At 33.9% G+C, this 21,601-nt stretch overlaps 2 protein-coding genes across 2 annotated transcripts; one reads left to right on the top strand and one right to left on the bottom strand.

Moving 5' to 3' along the window:
* The first annotated feature begins 495 nt into the window (after positions 1-495).
* On the top strand, positions 496-4,005 carry LOC123203271 (protein NRT1/ PTR FAMILY 4.4-like). The gene is made up of 5 exons (XM_044619575.1): positions 496-736; positions 898-1,115; positions 1,193-1,621; positions 2,179-2,321; positions 2,863-4,005. The coding sequence occupies exons 1-5, from the start codon at positions 589-591 to the stop codon at positions 3,758-3,760; spliced, it is 1,836 nt and encodes a 611-aa protein (XP_044475510.1). The 5' UTR covers positions 496-588; the 3' UTR covers positions 3,761-4,005.
* Positions 4,006-5,108: 1,103 nt separating this feature from the next.
* On the bottom strand, positions 5,109-19,998 carry LOC123203272 (vacuolar protein sorting-associated protein 9A-like). The gene is made up of 7 exons (XM_044619576.1): positions 19,753-19,998; positions 18,663-18,810; positions 17,688-17,858; positions 14,790-14,969; positions 6,852-7,161; positions 5,956-6,198; positions 5,109-5,476 (listed from the first exon to the last, which is right to left on the bottom strand). The coding sequence occupies exons 1-7, from the start codon at positions 19,854-19,856 to the stop codon at positions 5,352-5,354; spliced, it is 1,281 nt and encodes a 426-aa protein (XP_044475511.1). The 5' UTR covers positions 19,857-19,998; the 3' UTR covers positions 5,109-5,351.
* Between the last annotated feature and the right edge of the window lie 1,603 nt (positions 19,999-21,601).

Here is a 21,601-nt window from a genome sequence, read left to right as displayed (position 1 = left end):
TAAGTATCAGCATATAAACAAGATGATTAGAATTTTGACTTTGAAGAAACATTAAGAGACAAATAAATGGAAATTTTGGAGATAAACAGCATCTCTTAAGAAACAATTAAGAGCACAAAGGTAGTGGAAATAATGCTCCACTCTCTAAAAATATGACCCACATAACAATCGGAATGATGATTATGTTTCATGCTTGATGAATTAATTTGGTGACACATACGTACGATTGTATAGTGCCAAATCACCAACCATCATCGATCACTTCTCAGTGGGATAGATAATTTTAACTTTAAAAATTTTTATCTTCTGGTAGCCATGGCTACCAAGTTATAGTGTGGGGGCTGAGTTGCTTGCTCAGTTTTTAGTAATGGGGCCACGCCACTACAGCTGAGTCAACTTGACAAAGAGAGGAAAAGATAAAATAATTAAAAACATCAGCAACATTATAAATATGGGCTACCCCCTTTTGCTTTGTCTCAAATTGACAAAAGAAGATTCAATTAGCTCTCTCTCCCTAAATAAAAATAGGGAGACTGAATTTCCCTTTTATCTGTTCAGTCTTTTGGATATCTTTTAAAAAGTATTCATATGGATAGTGTGGAGAAGACAAGAAGGAAGCTCAATGGAGATTCCAATAATATGAGTGAAAATTTTGATGAAATTTGTGTTGATTGGAGAGGCAGACCGTGCAAAAATCACAAACATGGCGGCATGGCTTCTGCTGTCTTTGTTCTCGGTCTCTTAATTTCTCTCTTTCTCTGTACATAGTTTTGTATATTTGTTTATCTCAATATATATTTTTAGTTGGAAAATATTAAATATTATTATTTTCAGAATGTTGCCCCTCCGCAGTCGAAATCCTGACCATCTGTGCGTTTAATCTTTTTATATTGGTAGGACTTGAAGCATTTGAGATGATGGCAATTGCAGCAGTGGGAAACAATCTGATAACTTACGTGTTCAATGAGATGCATTTCCCTTTGTCAAAATCTGCAAACATAGTCACAAATTTTATAGGAACTGTCTTTCTCCTCTCTCTCTTCGGGGGCTTCCTTTCTGATTCTTATCTCGGTAGCTTTTGGACGATGCTCATCTTCGGTTTTGTGGAGCTCTCTGTAAGCATCTCTCTCTCTCTCTCTGGTTCAGAAGATTTGAAAAGCTTTAATTAATCAATTCATTGTACGTGTTTCAGGGTTTTATATTACTATCAGTTCAAGCTCATCTTCCTGAATTGAGGCCTCCTGAATGCAACATGGTGACAGAGAGCAAGTATTGTGAGGAGGCAAAAGGGTACAAGAGTTTGATATTTTATGTGGCACTGTATTTAGTAGCAGTGGGAAGTGGATGTTTGAAGCCAAATATAATATCTCATGGGGCTGATCAATTCAAGGAGGAACCAAAGAAGCTCTCAACATATTTCAATGTTGCGTATTTTGCATTTTGCATTGGAGAGCTTGTTGCTTTGACAGTTGTTGTTTGGGTTCAAACACATTCAGGGATGGATGTTGGATTTGGAGTTTCGGCAGCTGCCATGGCTGTGGGTTTAATCAGCTTCATTTCTGGTACTTGTGTTTATAGGAATAAGCCTCCTCGTGGAAGTATTTTCACTCCAATTGCTCAAGTAACTAATTATCTGTATCTCTCACTAATTTTCTCATCCAATTATATATTATATTTTGATTGTCAAGGTTGTTTCTTGCGTATATAGTGATACCAAAGAATACTATATATTTTGAAAATAGAACCCAACAATTGTAAATGAATAAAATTTTGATTGATATCAATATTTGTTCATTTGAAAAAGACTTAATATATATATATATTTTGCCTTGAGATAACTAATTTCTTTGTTTTTAGTGGTTAATATTCTACACACTAATTAAAAGAGTATTTTGCATAAAATTAAAATTTGTTTTTTTTCTTTCTTCTTTAAACTTATAAAATCTTCTCTTTCTCCATCTTTACGACCAAAACTTTTTGCCTTTCTTTTCAATATCATTCTAATGTTGTCTGATTCACAGTATTTTGTGGGAAAGTTTATTTTTGGGTACATATATCAAACTTCAATCTGCTTTGATTCTCAGTTTCTTTTGAATTTTATATAATAATAATAACATTAATTTGCATAATTTTTAATAGAAGATATCTGTTTTAACATTTAAAAAAAACAAAAATCAGGTTTTTGTTGCTGCAATAACAAAAAGAAAGCAAGTTTGCCCTTCAGATATAGGGATGCTCCATGGAAGCCAAGATACTTCCCAAAATCACATTTTAGCTACATCACCAGACGTCAGAAGCCTCCTCCATACAGAGAAGTTCAGGTAGACCACTAAAATATAACAAATTAATAGCACATTATACACACAAAAATAATAATAATAATTAAAAAAGTTCATGTTAATTTGTGAGGTGATGATTATGTTGGCTTTTGTTGGAGAACCCTTTACCCTACATGCATCAAGTATAGAGGGATCTTGCAATAATTAATTGTTTCTCATATTTATCTCTAATTATATATAAAATATCAATAAAACTATGTGTATCCACTTTGGGTACACAAATATGTACACATTTATATGTATCATCATGTGATTGAATGATTTTGAATTAAGAATAAAATAATAACCAATCATATGATGATACATATGAGTGTGTATACATTTATGTATCCAAAGTGGATACACATAGTATTGCTCATAAAATATTTTTGTAGATAGAATTAAAACTCTAATCGTAACACGAAATTAACATTATTTGTAGATTAATTAATAATTGTGACCCCGGTGTTGAAATTGTATTACATATTTTTAACTGTAAATTTTTAAGTGTAACACTTACAAGATGAAACGTTAATTGTTACAGATTTCTGGACAAAGCATGTATAAAAATGCAAGATGGAACAAGGGAGAGTCCATGGAGACTATGCACCGTGGCACAAGTTGAGCAAGTGAAGATAATAATCTCAGTGATTCCCATATTTGCTTGCACAATCATTTTCAACACCATTTTAGCACAACTTCAAACATTCTCAGTTCAACAAGCAAGCGCCATGAACACAAGAATGACAAATTCCTTTCACATCCCTCCAGCTTCTCTTCAATCCATCCCTTACATTTTGCTAATATTCGTCGTCCCTCTTTATGAAACTCTCTTTGTTCCAATTGCGAGAAAACTCACCAAGAGAGACTCAGGAATTTCTCCTCTTCAAAGGGTTGGAATTGGGCTCTTCGTGGCAACATTTTCAATGGTTGCAGCTGCATTAGTAGAGAGAAAGAGAAGGATTTCAGCCACACATTTTAATGAAATTCTTTCAATCTTTTGGATTGCTCCTCAATTTCTCATATTTGGACTTTCTGAGATGTTCACAGCTGTTGGTCTCATAGAATTCTTCTACAAACAATCCTTGGAAGGGATGCAGTTGCAATCCTTTTTGACTGCCATGACTTATTGCTCATACTCGTTTGGGTTCTATGTGAGCTCAATTCTTGTGTCTATAGTCAACGAAATAACCTCAAGCTCTTCTCAAAGTGGATGGCTAAGTGACAATGACCTCAACAAGGACAAGCTAGACTTATTTTATTGGCTTTTGGCTACCCTAAGTCTCATCAACTTTTTCAACTATCTCTTTTGGTCAAGATGGTATTCTTATAATCCATCTTTATCACTCACTACTACTACTTGTACAAGAACTCCACATGAATCTCATGGAGAAGACCTAGAAAACCAAAAGCTTCAAGCCTTACAATCATCTTATAGTTAATTAATTAACAACTATAGCTTGGTTGAATGAATTACATTAGTATAATTAAGCTTACACCCACTTAGTGCTATGTAATATGAGATAACTCTAGTGTTTTAATTAGTGATTATGTCCCCTTTCTTTTTGGTTTTTAAAATAAGTGACTATGTAAAGGAGAGTATATATAATGTCTGTAATGGCCCCAAATAATTGTGTTTTAGTTGTTTTTCAAGAATCTATGAGAAAGTTGGATCTAATTCCATCAACCAAACAGGATTTAATTATAAGTCTACCTCTTTTTTCTCTCCTAGCTAGCTACTCATTGTTGTTATATATATTTGAATGGGATATTCACACTTTCATCCTTGTCTCGATACCATGCGATATAAGTACTAAAGTCCTTTCAGATTACTTGATATATTTATGGAATTTACACTATAGAAACCACAAATTAAGGTAAGCCAACTAAAGCGTTTGTATCATGTAATGCTGGGGCAAAGTATAACAAACCACAAACCTCAAGGAAAATATTGTAAATATCCCTATCTTAATGGCGATTTGTAAGTAGAGCTAGGGGCCATTCAGAGAAGGAAAGAGATGTGTTGAGTGAGTGAGTGAGTGGTGGGGTCTTGTTTTTATGCTGGCTTTTATCAATGTAGTGTAGTTGAAAGAAAATGTATAATCTTTTGATAGCATATCTAATTTATATATTGTGATGTGAATCACGAGCTAGCGATTGGTTCACCTCTTGTATTGCCTCTAACTCTATGCACCATGTCCATGTGAGTAAAGTAAAATTAATAGTGGAAAATGGTCAAAAATAAAAACCACTTTTGCCCAATATTTATCGAGCATGTTCAAAAAATGTCCCCACTTTGTTCTTCTTTCTCAATTGCTTTTTACCTTCACTAAGATATATATGTCTCAATCTCATACATGCTTTCTGCTTTTTCATGTCCCATGCATTGCAGCTTAATTCAAATCAATCTCCCATTAACCTTATTGTTAATATCAGGTAATTAAGAAAATCATGATAGATTTAATCCATGCTTTCTGTATGGTGACTTTTGTGAATTTTTATGTCAAAACTATCTTCCAGCATTGCCCCAGGTAGAAAACAAAACAATAGTTTATTTTAATTAAATATTATAAAAAAATTTATATGCTATTGATGTAGCAATAGTGGATGTGGGAGTGAATTGAATCATAATTGCCAATGTAATGTTCCTTCCATTAATAATTAATTAATCAACCAAAAATTGTCCACAATTCATGTTCACAAGAGACAGGCTTAGTTCATTATATAATATATTTCCAACCAAAACATAAAAGGTAGATTTGAAAGGTAGAGAATTTCATTTGCAAAGGCTTAATTTAATAACCTCATTTATAATCTGCGTGATTTTCTGCCAATCCAAACTACATTTGTTACTCAAAAGTAATTATTCCCTTTTTTATTTACCAATAAACTTCAACTTAGCTCAAATAGAAAATATCACCCAGATGAAACAACAAAGTGTACACAATTAAGGAGTCCTAGAAAAGACCTGTCAAAAGAAGGGTAATTCTGATATTGCATATGATTAAGATTAGTCAGTGTTGACGATTTCAGCTACTCTATATCGTCGTTTGCTGCTCTTTGACTATTTGGTGATTCTTTTTTTGTATTCCCAGGTGATTCCTTTACTAGATCATCAGTGGCTGTTCTTGCACTCCCTGGTAATCCCTTTTCTGAACCTGAGTGCAAATCAAAGATTATGTGTTATATATATCTGATATTATACTACAACTATAAAGCTGAATAGAAAGCAATGCCAATGTGTCATTTTGTATGAATCCCTTGCTGCATGAAAATAGTGAACGCACTTGCACAACAAAGAAGAATAACAACAATTAAATAGTAAAATTTGAGGCGCTGGACTTAAGTGACTATGACATAGAGAATGCTTTTAAGGAACAGGTTTCTACATTTGCACTTAATAAGGTTTTAAAAGTGTCTCGTTGATTGTCAGTCACCTCTCCTCTCTGTTTCTTGGAAAAGATCAACAAAATGATTTACTCATTTGATACCAGAAACTTTAGTACTCACATAATAGGCTAGCCAACTGATTTCTTTTCGTCTATATGAGTTTGAGCAAGCAAGTGGCAGACATGAACAAGTTTGAACCTAAGCAAACTCAACTGGAAAACATATAAAGAGAGAAAGGTTCAATTACCTCTGTCATCCTCTCTTTTCTCATCAGTTCCGGAAACACTTTTGGCAGGAAGTGTTGACAAGATGTTGTTTCCTTCAAAGTCTGGAACGGAGGGAACTGTCTTGGTCAGTGACATATGTCTAACTGCCCGACAGAGACTCACATGTTTTGATACTACATCCTTGTACACTCTCAGCAATTTCTCAACATCCCCAATAGTTAGTTCATCAGCCTCAGCTTCCATAAAAGGATAATTATATCCACCTGACATGGTCACTGATGAGTCAGTATACAATCATAACCATCTTTGCTCTATTAACAAAAAACAAGAAAAAGAAATTATATTATTCTAACTTAGAAAAAAGCTCTGCAATGCGATAAACCTATACCATTGATAAAATATATCTATTTGATAGAAAGACACTTCGTTCCTCTATAGGGTCCTCTAATATGTCCACATTTTTTTTAAATCCATACCACTAATTACAATCACTAGTTAACAGTTCACTACTGCCATTTAACACCAAGAAAAAAATTTTGCAATCTTTGACATGAGAAAATTTAAACAAATTTTTTTATCATTTACCATTAATTGGAGGTAGTAAATGGTTGTCTGGACTGTTAAAAAAGTTAGATACCTGCATTAGAGAATTACTCTATATATACAAACACAGAGACTTACTAAAAGATGATCCAAAATGTGGACATATGAGAGGTCCCTATACAGCTTATGTAATACATGCAATGAGCAGATACATAACTAGATACTAGATGAACAAGTCACCCAAAGTAATTCGATGTAATTGGTCTAAAAATAATGAAAGATAGATAATAGTCGATATATTAGAAGTTGTAGACAAAAAGCTTTAACCAGTTATATAAAACAGATAGAAAATACTTCAGTAGCACAAGCTCACCACTTAAATGTATTCCAATATCGTGAATTCTTCCTGACAGATGAGGACCTCTCAGATCTCCCAAGGCTTTAAAGTCGTCTGAGGAGGATGAGACTTCTACTTGTGGGACTTTGTTGGCTAATTTAGCAGCTTGCATACTTTCCTCAAATTCAACTTCCTCGATAGAAAGAGAATTGGCATTTAAGTCAACAACAAAGGTCTTGGCTGACACAAGATTTGTAAAATAATATGCTGCTTCTGATACAAGCTTTGTCTGCCTCCGGTACAACTGGATGAATTTAAGATTAGAATGTAACTGTGGAGGATTGGCCTGGCAATGACAAATTCAAACCCATAAGAAAATTTTTAGAAGTCAATCATTGCTCATCGCACGCAGCCGAACACTCAACAATCAAGAACTTAGAAATAATGTCCTAATAAGAACTTCATTTTTGGAAGTCCAAATAACTAAGTATCAACATAGAATGTGTTACAACCCATATTTACATTTCCTGCAGGAAGAAGAGGCAAAGGGAGAAGAGTAGCTAAAAAGTGGCAGCCGAAGGACAAAACAGATGGCTAATTCACAAATGACAGTGCCACAACAGATGAAAAATCCTCAGGTAGCAGGACCACAAACATGGGGAAGTGGAAGTGTCATACTTGGAGAGGAATTAAGGGCCGTAGAGCATAAAAGTAGCAGGAAAAGTAAAGAGGACAGCAGCTGAGAATTGACAGAAAGTTGAGAGAATTGCAGAGCGCTGGCCTCTTGAATGCCAAGCAACCCTAGAATTTTGTTGTTAGTTATTATGCTTGAAACATTAAAATTGTTGGGTCTTGATTGCATTTGTAATCTAATCTAGTATATTGGAACTATTCCATTCAAATATCAATAGAAAGTAATATTCTAACATTTATATTCAGTTGCTATATTGTTTTGTATTTGTGTTTAGTTCTGAGTGAGTAAAGGAAGTGTTGAGTCAACAAAGGGAGTTGTGAAGGTGAAGAAATCTAGAATTGGCAAAGTTGAATGTCCAGGTACCTATCATTTTAGTATTAGAGCATGACACAGATGGAAGCTAGAATCGACAGTAGGAGTGAATTGGAATTGGTGAAAGGGAAATTGGATGGACTTGACAGGAAATTGGAGAGCGTCAATGTTTGGTTGGAAAGTGCAGAGAAAGGGATGGAGACGATGGGAGAATACCTAAAGGACTTGCAAGAAATGTTGTTGAACTGAGACAGAAATACAGCGACTGTGGCAAAGCTCTGATGAAGCCTCAAGCCTCACCGTCACACTCATCACTAGCGAAAGAAGTTACACTAGCCCCACCATCAAGACCAAACGAACAAGATGGAAAACGAGACAGGGGAACAATGAGGGAACAACTGGTGAAAACCAAGATGATAAAGGACGTTAGGGCGCTCCTCAACTTTGGCTGGAACCGCTTATCTTCGTTAGAGAGGAACCGCCTATCTTCATTGGTAAAGACCCAATAGACTGGATTTTTTGAGCCAAGTACTAATTCTCAATTAACAGGTTGATGAACCATCAAAATTTAATTATTGCTACCATGTGCATTGAGGGGATTGCCCTATATTGGTTACAGTGGAGAGAGACCCAACAACCTTCCGCCGGGTAGACAAAATTGAAACAAAACCTTTTGCAACGTTTTCGACAATCAAAAGATGGTTCCCCATATAAGGAACTCTTATCCCTTAGTCAGAGTGAATAAGTCACTTAGTTCCAATGTAAGATTGAAATGATTTTAGCTTTGTTGGTTGGTGTCGGACAAAATTCTCATAGGTAGGACTGAATTCGAACAAAGGTAGATCAATCTCAAAAACTGACTCGACTCGATTTAGTTCAACTCGAATTCATTTCATTTAAATTCAAACAAAATCCAAGCCAAAAGATTCGACTCATTTTTTAAACCACATTGCACTTGAGCTAAGAGATATTCAACTCTATTCGATTTGAATTCATATCTCGAATTTGTGGTTCGATTCAATTGAAATTTGTGATTTAAATCGATTCGGATCACTTCAAATTCATAGTTTGAATTAGTATTTCAACTTTGCGGCTCGGTTTGACTCAAATTTATAACTCAAATCGGTGGTTTTGTATATTATTTGGGTAATGCGACGTTTTATTAATGAGCTACAAATTTAAACTATTGATTTAAGCTATGAATTTGAGTCAAACTCAAACTGAATAATTTGTTATTCGAACCAAACTTGAGTCACCCTTAATTTTAACTTAACAAACTTAAGCCAAACTCGAGCCAAACCATTTTTCATTCGAGTCAAACTTAAGCCAAGTAGTGTTCAAGCTTGGTTCGTTTGTATCCACCTCTACTCATAGGCCTATTTTTAAATGGCTTTAAGAAGATATGTACAGAGGTGAAGTTGTTTTCTCCCTAGTAACAAAACGACATGATGGAAAGAGCTCAAAAGATAGAGGAGAAGAATCGAGTAATTGATGTCTAACCCGAAGACCAACTCGTCCGAGCATATCCAAAGATTCATAGCTTCAACCTGACCCAAATTTTCATTAACACCCATTATTTTAGCCCAAGCCTAGCATGTACTCACCCCACCCACACTTACAACCAACCTAATGCACCTGCTCACAAAGACCCAGTCTAAAATCACATCGATCTCAACCCACTTTCATATAACCAAGCTAGCCTAACCAGAACCCAAATCTCTTACCCAAACTAGAATCAAACACAATTTCATAACCCTAGTTCATCCAAAAATGATTTCAACCAGTCTCATAACTTCAATCCAACAAACAGATATTCAACCAATTCGGCAACATCTACATCCAACTATAGGCAAGATGAAACTCTCCAATGAGGAATACCAATCCAAATGGGAGAAAGGGCTTTGCATCGGTGTGATAACAAGTATTCAACAATTTAAGGTGATGGTGGTAGCAAAAGAAGATGACAGCAAGGAACCAAAGGAGACCAAAACTAAGGAAGTTTCAACACATTCAATTGAGGGAAAAATGATAGAGCTGCCCAAAATTTCAACTCTATTGTTGGAATCAACACACTTCGAATGATGAAATTTGTTTGAACAATTCATGGGAGTAAGGTGACCATTCTTTTATATAGTAGAGCAACACATAATTTCATTTAAAAAAAGTTGGTGGAAGAACTAAAATTGTCGGAGTCTCCTACCCAATTTACAGTGACACTAGGAGATGAAAGAAAAATCAAAGGAACGAGTCAATGCAATGATGTTGAACTACTATTTCAAGGTATCTCTATAACTTAGAACTCTTTTTCTTTCAATTTGGGAAGTGTGGACATTATACTTGGCGTAGATAGGCTATGTAAATTATGGAAAGTAAAGGTAAATTGGAAGTTGCAGATTATGAAATTTGATTAGAGAGAAAGTCGGGTAGAGTTTAAGGGGGAATTTTCATTGACAAAGTTGGAATCATCTTTGAAGGTTGTGGGAAAATTGATGAAATCAAGGGGAGAAGGGTATTGGACCAAACTCAAAGGAGATAAAATGGTATGTAGAGAGGCTTTTTAGGAACCTACGAGTCTTCCACCAAAAGGGGATCAGAACCATGCCATCAAATTAGTGACAACTGCCTAATGTTCACCCTTATAGGTATCTCTATTTCCAAAAGAAATAGATAGAAAAGATAGTGAAGGAGATGTTGACAGTCGAGATAATTAGGTCGAGCGTCAACCCCTTTTCGAGTTTGCTACTACTGGTTCAGAAAAAAGATGGAGGATGGAAGTTTTGTGTGGATTATCAGGCCATGAATAGAGCCACTATACAATAAATTTCCCATCCCAACCACAAATAAGTTGCTAGATAAGCTTTTGAGGGTTGTTATATTCATTAGATTGGATCTAAAATCAAGACACCATCAGATTCAAGTTAGAGAGGAGGATGTAGAAAAAACAACTTTTCAGACCCATGATAACCATTATGAATTTTTGGTAAAGTTGTTTGGGCTTTCCAACGCCTTAACAACTTTTCAATGTTTAATGAATGAGATATTCAAGTCATATTTATGCCAACTTGAGTTGGTATTCTTTATGATATCTTAGTATATAGTAGACGATTTGAGGATCACATGGGACACCTATAGGAAGTATTATAGTTAATAGAAAAGCATCATTTAGTGATAAATAAGAAAAAAAGCTCTTTTGAGCATAACAATTGAATATTTGGGACACATTATTTCATCTCGACGGTTGAGGCAAACCCAAAAAAGATCTAAGTGATAAGAGATTGGTTGGTGCCTAAGGATTTGAAAGAGTCTTTGGGTTTGACTGACTATTATCAAAGGTTTGTGAGAGGTTATGGGAAAATAGTGGAGCCACTCACCAATATGTTTAAAAAGAATGCATTTGTATAGAATAAGGGAGCTATGAGGGCCTTTGATTCACCATGCCGAATTTCTCTAAAGAGCTTATAATAGATACGGATGTCTTGGGATCAGGATTAGGGACCGTATTGATGCAAGAAGGTTAGCCAATAGCCTTTATGAGTAGGGCTCTTTTCACTAGAAATAAAGAAAAATAAGTTTATGAACAAGAATTGATAGTGATAGTGATGACATTTCAAAAGTGGAGACGCTATTTATTAGGGAGATATTTTAAGGTGAGCACATAATTGGGGAGTTTAAGGTTCTTAACCAATCAAAGGGTTATAGGAAATGTCCAACAAAAATGGGCAGTAAAAATGTTAGGTTATGACTTTAAAATCCAATATAGACCAAGTTGTGAGAACAAAGTTGTTGATGCCTTGTCCTATAACCCAAGTTTTTAGGGGAGGATCAAAGCTACATTAGCCACACAAGTGATAGGCATAGAAAGAATTGATCAAGAGGTAACTAGGGATGAGAAACTTCAACGAATAATCCAAAACTTGTTAAGGAACCCAAATTCACATGAAGATTACACTTTAAGGGCAACTTGTTATACAAAGGAAGGATAGTTCTTTTGAAGAATTCAACTTACATTCCTCGAATTTCGGTTAAGTTTCACTCCTCACCCTATGAGGGACATTCAGGGTTCTTTTGAACTTACAAAAGGATAACCTCAATGTGATTGTGGGAAAGGATAAAAACAGATGTCACGAAGTTTGTAATGGAGTGTGAAACATGCCAACGAGTTAAATATAAGCCACATCACCCAAAGGACTACTTTAATCCCTTCCTATACCCTCAATGGTTTCGGAGATATCTTATTAGATTTCAATGTCAGAATTCTTAAGGTAGAGGGGATGGACACCATTCTAGTAGTTGTAGACCAACTAACAAAACACGACCACTTTTTGACACTTTGACACCTTTTTACGACAAAAGATGTGACTTGAGTTCTTCTTAAGGAAGCAATAAGCTTAGATGGGCTCTTACACTCGATGGTTTCGAACCAAGATAGGTTGTTTTTAAGTCAATTTTGGGTTGAGATCTTTAAGGCAGCAAGTACAACATTAAAATTCAGTTCTACTTACCATCCTCAAATCGAAGGTCAAACAGAAGTAGTGAATAGGAGTATGGAAATCTACCTGTATTGTTTCTACTTTTGGCAACCATGACATTGGCCAAAATGGCTTGGTTGGGTAGAATATTGGTACAACACTAGCTACCATAGTTCAACACGGATCAAACCTTTTAAAGCTTTGTATGGTAGAAACCCCATACATTATTTTGGTTTGTAAAAGAGGTATTTAAGGTGGAAGAGGTTAATGTAATGACTAACAAGAGAAATACTATAGTTGATTAATTAAAGGAAAATCTCACCAAACCTCAAAATAGAATGAAAAAATGCAAATAAGGGAATTTGGGACATTCAATTTAAAGTGGGGGACTTCATATATCATTAAAATACAATCATATTGTTTTTAATCATTAGTGACGTGATCAAATGAGAAGCTCAACCTGTGTTACTAAGGGCCTTATCAAATTTTGGAGGAGTTGGAATGATTGCTTATAGGTTCTGCTTACTCCCCACAACAAGGATTCACCCCATATTCCATGTGCCCAACAAAAGAAATAAGTAGGCCCAACCTTTGAGGGTCAACCCTTATTGGATTGCCTAATTGAGGAATGGGAACTCAAGGTTCGGCCTTTGGAAATATTGGATTGCCGATATTCTTCTTAAGGAGAATTAGAAGTTCTAATGAAGTGGAAGGGACTGTCGGATTATGAAAACTCATGGGAGATATTCACAACATTACAACGATTGTTTCCTCATCCTCACCTTGAGGACAAAATGCCTTTGGATGGGCAGGGAAATGTTAGAACTCATATTTATATTTTTTGTGGGAAGAAGCAAAGGGACAAGAGTAGCTCAATGACAAGTGGCAGCCAAAAGAGTGAACAAATGGCTAATTCACAAATGACAGGACCATAACAGATGGCAAATCCTTAGAAGCAAGACCATAAATATAGGGAAGTGCATATGTCAAACCTGGAGAGGAATTGAGGGTTGTAGAAAATAAAAGTAGAGGGAACGCAAGGAGGAAGGCAACTGAGAATTGACAAAGAATTAAAGGAGAGTGTCGGCCTCTCAAATGCCAAGCAACCCTAGGATTTTTTTGTTAGTTATTAAGCTTGAAACATTGCAATTGTTAGGCTTTAATTATCTTGAAGCATCTGTAATCTGACCTAGTATGTTGGAATTATTCCATTAAAATATCAATAGAATGTAATATTCCGACATTTATATTCAGTTGCTATATTGCTATATTGTTGTGTGTTTGTGTTAGGTTTTGTGTGAGTAAAGGAAGTGTTGAGTTATCGGAAGGAGCTGTAAAGGTGAAGAAATCAAGAAGTGGTAGAGTTGAATACCCAAATACCGACCAGAATGGAACCAAAAGGCATTTAAAATATTAGTTGTTGTACCTATTTTTCTAATTTTCTATAGTACACAAAGAAATGCGGAGTGGTGATGAAAAAAATTCCAAGAACATATTATACCAATAATAATCTCAAAAGTTTGTACCATCATTGCAACATTCAAATATTCTGAAATCTACACCCCACGTGTGTTTGTAAATTCAAACGCAATGATGGGTCAAAACACAATCCAATCCAACATTTGATCAGTTTGAAGATTTTTTTTTCTAAGAAGCAAAGATTTTCTATAAAAAACATATACAATATAGAAGTATACAAGAGTGGAGAACATGTCCAAATGAAAGGACAAGTTGTCCTGAAACCCTAAAACAAAATGTAAACACCTCTCCTCTTCCAAAATCTTTAACACAAAAAACCCCCAATCAAATTCGCACACAAATTTTCCCTAACCAGCTTGAACCTTCCCAATTTAGTTGAATAAAGAAAATAAAAATATTATTGAATTCTGAAGATATAGATGCCCAAAGGAGAGGCACAAAATTTTACTTTATCCCACATGGACCAAATTTCTTCCCCACTTGTATCATAAAAAATTATCCTATTTCTTTCTAGATAAATAACCAAAAAATAGCCAGAACTACAGAATTCAAATATGTAGAAATTTCAATGTTATCTCATCCTAATAGAAAGGATGGAATCTAAAACAAGGTAACAAGAATATTAAGAGGTGTAAATTCTAGACAATCCAAACCAATTTAGTCTAAATAAGTTGAGCTATTGTATGCTTCAGGAATGACCAAAACATAGATTTATTGCTTCAATTAGATTTTGAGTGAACTTTTCTGAAAGCATTTGTTAATTAAACAGATCTAATCCTTTTTGAAAATTTTGGATCGAATCCATGAAACTCATCAATCATTCAAAATAAGGTTTCCATGCATTGAACTAATTGGTTTGGATAGATTATTTTTTATTTTGAATTGTTCTATCTACTCTTTGTTAAGTCACAGGTCACAAGAGCCAACTAATAAATATATGCACATACAGGACATATGAACCACGACTTCCAAAATGAGAACAATGGTAGGTAGAACGACTTATTACCAAGGAGAGCTTGCCTTGATCATAACATAAATAAGGACAGGAAGAAAGTCATCAGCCCCTGCTAGCACAATATTCTCTGACATTGATGCATTTAGAAGTAAATTGCTTATCACTCTGCAACAATTCATAACACAAAGAAGCTTCTCCCGAGGAGCTTTTACAGCATTGATCTTCAGTAATTCTTTCTCTGCAAGCTGGGGAAAAGAACATATATGGATAAGTACACAATATATACTAATATTTTCAATCCATAAAAATGACAATCTACATTAGAAATAAAATATATAGATGTAAAAGGAAAAAGTGTAGCTCGTCATTTGAATAAATGTCTCTTACATGATGATGGTTAAGAGCAACTTATAATACACAGAACGAACAATCATAACATCCAAGGTCCAAGCCACTGTTGCTATATTATTCCAGAAGCTAATCCCAATTCACGGAAGTCTTAATCAACTAATTTAGTTTACATGATATATAAGAAGCTGAAATATTTTTGCAACCACATATTCATGATAAAATACATTTATAGGTCATATTCATCAAAGGAAAACAAATACAAGAACACAATTTTTACAGCTTTCCTCATTTCATCAAGGTTTGCCAAAAAATTATCTAAACTAAAAAATAAGATTGTATTAGGAATTAATAATAATAACAATAAAGATAATATTAGATTAGGATAACATATTTGATTAGCATAAAACATATGATTAAGATAAGATTAGAATAATATATTTAAGATTAGGAAAATATTTATAAGATAATATTTGATTACAATATTATTAGGATAATATTTAAGGAGTTATATTTAAAGGGGAGTGAGTATTGTAAAAGGGGAGGTAATTTGGATGGACAGCCTTTGGTTGATTAGGACACTACAGCCTCTAGGACGAGTTGACACCTCTTGTTATCAACACTACTTTATTTTAATATTAATAATATATGTACTAGGTATCTATTAAAGTGGTATCAGAGCAGTTAGATCCAAAGAAATAAATAAAATAAGATAGAGAATAAAGTTGATGTGACAAAGATTTTGAAGGCACTAAAAGAGAAGTTGGAAACCTTGGAATCTTGTTTGGAATTGAGTCAATGACCAATAGAATTGACTCAATGAAAGGGTATATGAAGGAATGGAAGGAGATTGTAAAAATGAAGGTGATTGAGGGAGACAACAAGATCAAAACTCAACCACCATCACTGTTGTCTAGGGAGGATGAGGAGGAAGTCGTAAAAAGATTGGTGATTAAAAACAAAGACAACGAGATCAAGGTTGGACTTGAAGTTCTTGCGGTATATGAGGTTGAATTTGGCAAGAAGAAAGTTGTGAGGTTAGGATTTGAAGCATATGCGATTGTACTTAAAATGAATGATATTAGAGTAGTGTTTTTGGCAATGGCGAAAAACATGGAGTTGACTTTTCTGACCACTAACAACAATTAGATTAATGGCAAAATGGGAGGAATTTTTTTCAAATTGGGAAGAAAGAAAAGTGAAAAAAAAATCTCAAAATGATCCCCACCTTGACAATAAGGTGCTTTTCATAGGGAAGGACATATTAGGAATTAATTATTATTATTATTAATTAACATAATATTATATCAGGATTATATATATTAAAATAGGATAACATATTTGATTAGGATCATATATATAATTAGAATAAGATTAGAATAATATTTAAAAGATAATATTTTTATTAGAATAATATTTAAACAGTTATATATCAAGGGGAGTGAGTATTGTAAATTGGGAGGTAATTTGGGTTGCCTGTGACTAATTGGGAGGCTTTGGCCTTTAGGAAAGTTGGCACCTCTTGTTGTTAATACTATTTTATTTTAATATTAATAATATATTACTGGGTATCTATCAAATTGCCGCTGGAAAACGTATGCAGCTAGACATTTTCCTTTTCTTTGGAGCCAAAGTAAATGTTGCATCTGAGTTGAATCAGAATGGTCAAATAGATTGTGTGAATTTGATAGAACTCCCAAGGCCAAGGGAGATTCAACTAGAGATGAGTAGTCCAAAGTCTTCAAATTCAGCAGCTTAAATGAGTGACATGTGGCAGGAAGGATTGGTTATGAAATTTTGTATGAAAGTAAAGTGTAAAGGGGTGCAAGGCAGAGAGAATTATTTGGAATGTTGTTTAACTGAATTCTTGTTTCATTTTGGAGAGTACTAGCCACTCAAAAGCCAGCTTTCAGTGTCTATTATATTCTGAATTTCAGTTGCCTTATTGTGAGCTTTGTAATGAACTTTGCAATATGATGAATATTGCAACTGGTGAATGAAAATTAACTCCTCTTTGTTATCCTGTTTCCCTTCCATTTTTCTACTATATTGATGAGCGTTATGATTGAATGGAATGGAGTTGTTTAAAATATTGTTGCTGTGGAGTTGTTTGGTGTAGGAAGATTGATCTGAAGTTGCAGAAACTTGGTAACAGTGATAGATTCACTGGAAAATTACCAGGTAATTAACAGAATTTATAAGCATATGCCCCATCTTTGTGACTTCATTCAGAAAGTTTAAAATGCTGCCTTTTCTAACATAATAATCATTTTGGATATCACATTTCAATGCCATGGTATGAAAATCTAAAACTAGAACCACAAAAAAGGGGACTGGTCTTCCAACTACTTGTTGAGCAGAAATGAAAGAAATTTTACAATGTGACACTTAAACCATTCAGTTTACATCCTCTAATATTTATTTATTGAAGTTCACAATTTAATTTGAATAAAAGGCAACCATAGTATAAAGCATAGAAAATGCTCAACTAAATGACCACCATTGTATTAAAAGCACTTAAAAAGCTATGCCTAGTCCTACAATAAGCAGTGTAAGATTAATTTTAATCCAGATAAAATAAACTTCCTAAAAAAATTGAAGGTCAGTAGCCATACCAGCCATGAAGCTTCATTTTGAAGTACTGCCGGTATATCCAAATGCTCAGGCCTCAAGAAGGTTTGCAGCAGGCATATCTTCTCAGAGATTTCCTGATCAATCTTCACATCCTCAGGAGTTGAAGCAAATGTCCGAGTAAATAGCTTTGTCATGACATACTTCTCCAAACCCTGCAGCATATGGCAAAAGTCATGAGACACTGGCATTATCATGAATGAGATGTAGATGTTTGGAGAAATCTATAAAAACATAACTTTGAAAGAGATTCATGACAATTTTCAAAAACTTTTGAGAAGGTCAATTAAAGGTTCACACTAGCAGCAACAATTGAATTTTTGGTAGTTATACATAACAAAACTAGTCATGGTGATACATTTTATACAGATAACAAAAACTATATGATGTTACCATTCATATATAATTATACTAGTTTCATGTTAAATTTTGCCAAGGTAATGCATTACAAGCTAATTATTTTGTCATATGTCACATATTATAAAAAAGACAAAAAGTATTATATTCATCATAACCATGAGAAATAGATAAAGTCCACTAGTACCCAAAATCGCCAAAATTCTGGAAAACCAACCTGCTTAGTTACTGTGTCAGACATTTTACTACAACATTATAGAGTAATACTATCTGCATTATAATGAGTACCAATAATGATATGTTATCATGTGATTATTTTATTTTTAATTCAAAATCATTTTATCATTTGATAACACGTCATTATTGGTATTCATAATAAATGTACAAAGCTTATTTAACTTTATATTACACTTCACATATCATTTCAGTTGATTGGTTGCTTACAGACCCAAGAACACACTTAAATCCCACAGTCATTCAATATTTTCAGAAATTATGAAATAAGAACAAGCCTAGTTATTTTGTCAGATCTAAAATATTACTTATATGAACGTATGAAAATTATTAAAAATCAGAAGCAATGTTTTTAAGTTAATTAGTACCTCCAATGCTGAATCAATTTCTTCCTCAGTAGCACCAACCCACAATGGATGATCTCTAATAGCACCTTCCATTGTATGGAAGAACTCTTGTACTCTCTTCCCATCATTCTCAGGATTTGCAGTATAAAACGAAAACGAAACTATGAAGCTGAAACAAACAAACAAACCCAACTTAAATAAGCATAAAACTACAAATGCAAACATTTATTTCTAATTTATTTATACAAATTAATGTGACAACACATGATTAGGTCACATAATTGTTTATTTTTTCTCTTATTTTAAAATCATCTTATCACTTACTGTCACATCAGTTTTTATGAATAAATCAATAAGAAATATTGTGCATGTAATTTTACTCTTTAATTAAACCAAACCTAAATCACATATTGTGCAAGCTTGCAACACTATTGAGTCCATCAATATTAATATATCTTTGTTTGGGATACTACATGTAACATTGTTTTAGTATTCATAACAAATTCTTCAATACCATTTATTTACACAAAATATCAGTTTAGTAACGTTAGCACAAAAACTTTAGCACAGGGGTCTGCTAGACTCTGGACCCGATAATGTTACTGCGCCAATGTTAACATTAGGTATACTCATGATTTAGTATCTCAAAACCGATTTTTTCAGTCCTCTTATTAAAACACCGTCGCCAAAACATCAACTTAGTAATGTTAGCACAAAACATCTGTCCGATGCGGGTATCCTTACCCTATCTTTAGAAAATTTCAGTTAAGTAACTACAAAATTGTCGTAGACCCACCATAACAATGTTACTCAGTAACCAAACTATCACCCCCGACAATGTTACCATACCGGTACCAGTTTACTCTGTGCTGGACCCGGTATATAAACGTTGGAAATTTTCACAAGTGTAGCAACAAAATTGTACTAAAGGCACGAAAACATTTTCACTCAGTAACCGAACAATCACTTCGGCAACGTTACCGCCTGGTACCAACCCCTCCCAGACAAAATCGAACGAACAAACCAATTAAAAAGAAAAAACACATGTATAGACAATCAAACAAACCCAATTTCACAAATTGAAACAAACACAAAAAAGAAATAAGGAGACCTTTTGATGGACCGAACGAGATCGAGGGAAGCTGGGTTTCGCATGCGATCAAGGAAATCGTAGAAGTTGACGGATTGAACAGAGGATGGGGATGAAGGGTCCATTGGAAAAGTGAGAGGTCAAGTGGACAAGAAGAACTGGTGGAATAGAAGAAGAAGCCATTAAAAAAGATAAAATGACAGTAATTTATTAAGTTGATGGGTTAGCTAACATTATTTCGAGAATTCTAAGATTTGATTGTTTCTTTTGAAGACGGAAGACTGTTAGTTGTGCGCGTGATGAGATTACTCTTTCTCTTTCTGCAACAAGATGGTCAAACTTCGGGTCGATAGATGAACGGGTCGGGTTTTGAAATAGTCAAATAAATGATTCCATTTGAGGCAAAGAAAGCCTAAATCGGATCGATCACCTCATCTATAAAACTGCCATAAGAGTTGATATCAAAATTAGTTTATTTGAAACAGAAATAAAAAATTGACATGAAAATTCATATATTAGGTACACACGATTGGGCTTTGCGAACTCAAACATTAATGGTCGTGTCATCAATAGAATAATTTCGTAACTATATGAAATGGTTGTTGGAATAATATAGTTATACATTGATTAAATTTTTTGATCATTTAATATAAAACTAGATAAATATGTAGTTTAAAAAAATTTGTTTTATGAGCTTGATGTGATTATTTAGAAAAAGGTTAATACACATTATATTGGAGTTATTACTTTGGATTATCAGTGTACACTAATAAAAGTTATTAGACCTTTAGTAGAAAAGTTTGATTAACCTTTAATATGAAAAATAAAAGAAAAGGGTTAGGTCTTCCTTCCAGTACATGCAATTATTTTGGGTATCTCTCTACTTATCTCTTTTGGAATGTGGAAAGGAAGGTTTGCTCTAAATATTAATAATCGATCTTTTTTATATCAATTATGAATTATAAGTTTGTCTAAGTCTCAAATATATGAATTATAATATTTTATAGTCTACTGTGTTTGATTGAATTGGAGCAGAATCAATAGATTTTATGATTCTGCAATTGTGATATGCAATAATGTTTTTGCTAACAATTGGTATCAAAGCATCATATTTAGGCTATAAATATGTACTTTTTTATTGAAAATGAGAGTACTTTTGCATTAATTCCCGAATTAAGAGTTGTAGCATCTACAATTATGTCCAAGGGTATTCTTGTTTTTTTTGCCTCTTGGATTATGTTTGCTTAATGATTATAAGTGACTTTTGGTGTTGCATGGTCAAGTGGGAATGTCACACACTAGTGTGTATGTTGGCAAAGGCAAAATAGTTTTTTTCTATTAAATTTATGAAAATTAGCTAAGTCTAGATAACACACACACTCGTGTGTATGTTGACAAGGGTAAAATGGTCTTTTCTACTAAGTGTATGAAAATTAGCTAAGTTTAGATAACACACACGCCCATGTATGTTGTGTTACATGTCTGTGTGTGGTCAATGCGTTTAAATTTTGAATAAAGAGCAGTTTCACGGTGATTTTGAAAACTGTGATTATTAGATAATGGCATAAACACCCATGTATGAAAGGTACACGACTGCGTTTCATACTTTATAATTAAAATAAAAAGACTCCAAAGACATTTTGGCTCATTTTTGCTACCATATTCACAAAGAGAGTAGAGGAAATTAAAGGGATTTTTGGAGTCTTTGAGCCAAGGAAAGCAAAAGATTATTGAGAGTCGTTCTTGCCACGTGAAGAATTTCATATTCAGTGAAAGAGAGGTAAGTATGGTGAACCCGTTTTTGGTTTTGATTATGAACAAATTTTTATGCATGAAATGGATTAATTGGTGTAGTACATTGTGATTGATC

Source organism: Mangifera indica, chromosome 19 (assembly GCF_011075055.1).
Source record: "Mangifera indica cultivar Alphonso chromosome 19, CATAS_Mindica_2.1, whole genome shotgun sequence".
Taxonomy (NCBI): Eukaryota; Viridiplantae; Streptophyta; class Magnoliopsida; order Sapindales; family Anacardiaceae; genus Mangifera; species Mangifera indica.
This window is presented reverse-complemented; position numbering and strand designations above follow the sequence as displayed.

Excerpts from the sequence above, each read along its gene's own strand:
- LOC123203271 (XM_044619575.1), top strand. The coding sequence starts at position 589 with ATGGATAGTGTGGAGAAGACAAGAAGGAAGCTCAATGGAGATTCCAAT. Across the intron at positions 737-897 it reads TTCTGCTGTCTTTGTTCTCG|GACTTGAAGCATTTGAGATG; the intron begins GTCTCTTAATTT and ends TTATATTGGTAG. Across the intron at positions 1,116-1,192 it reads TCGGTTTTGTGGAGCTCTCT|GGTTTTATATTACTATCAGT; the intron begins GTAAGCATCTCT and ends TACGTGTTTCAG.
- LOC123203272 (XM_044619576.1), bottom strand. The coding sequence starts at position 19,856 with ATGGACCCTTCATCCCCATCCTCTGTTCAATCCGTCAACTTCTACGAT. Across the intron at positions 18,811-19,752 it reads CTCGTTCGGTCCATCAAAAG|CTTCATAGTTTCGTTTTCGT; the intron begins GTCTCCTTATTT and ends TGTTTGTTTCAG. Across the intron at positions 5,477-5,955 it reads GAAAAGAGAGGATGACAGAG|GTTCAGAAAAGGGATTACCA; the intron begins GTAATTGAACCT and ends ATTTGCACTCAG.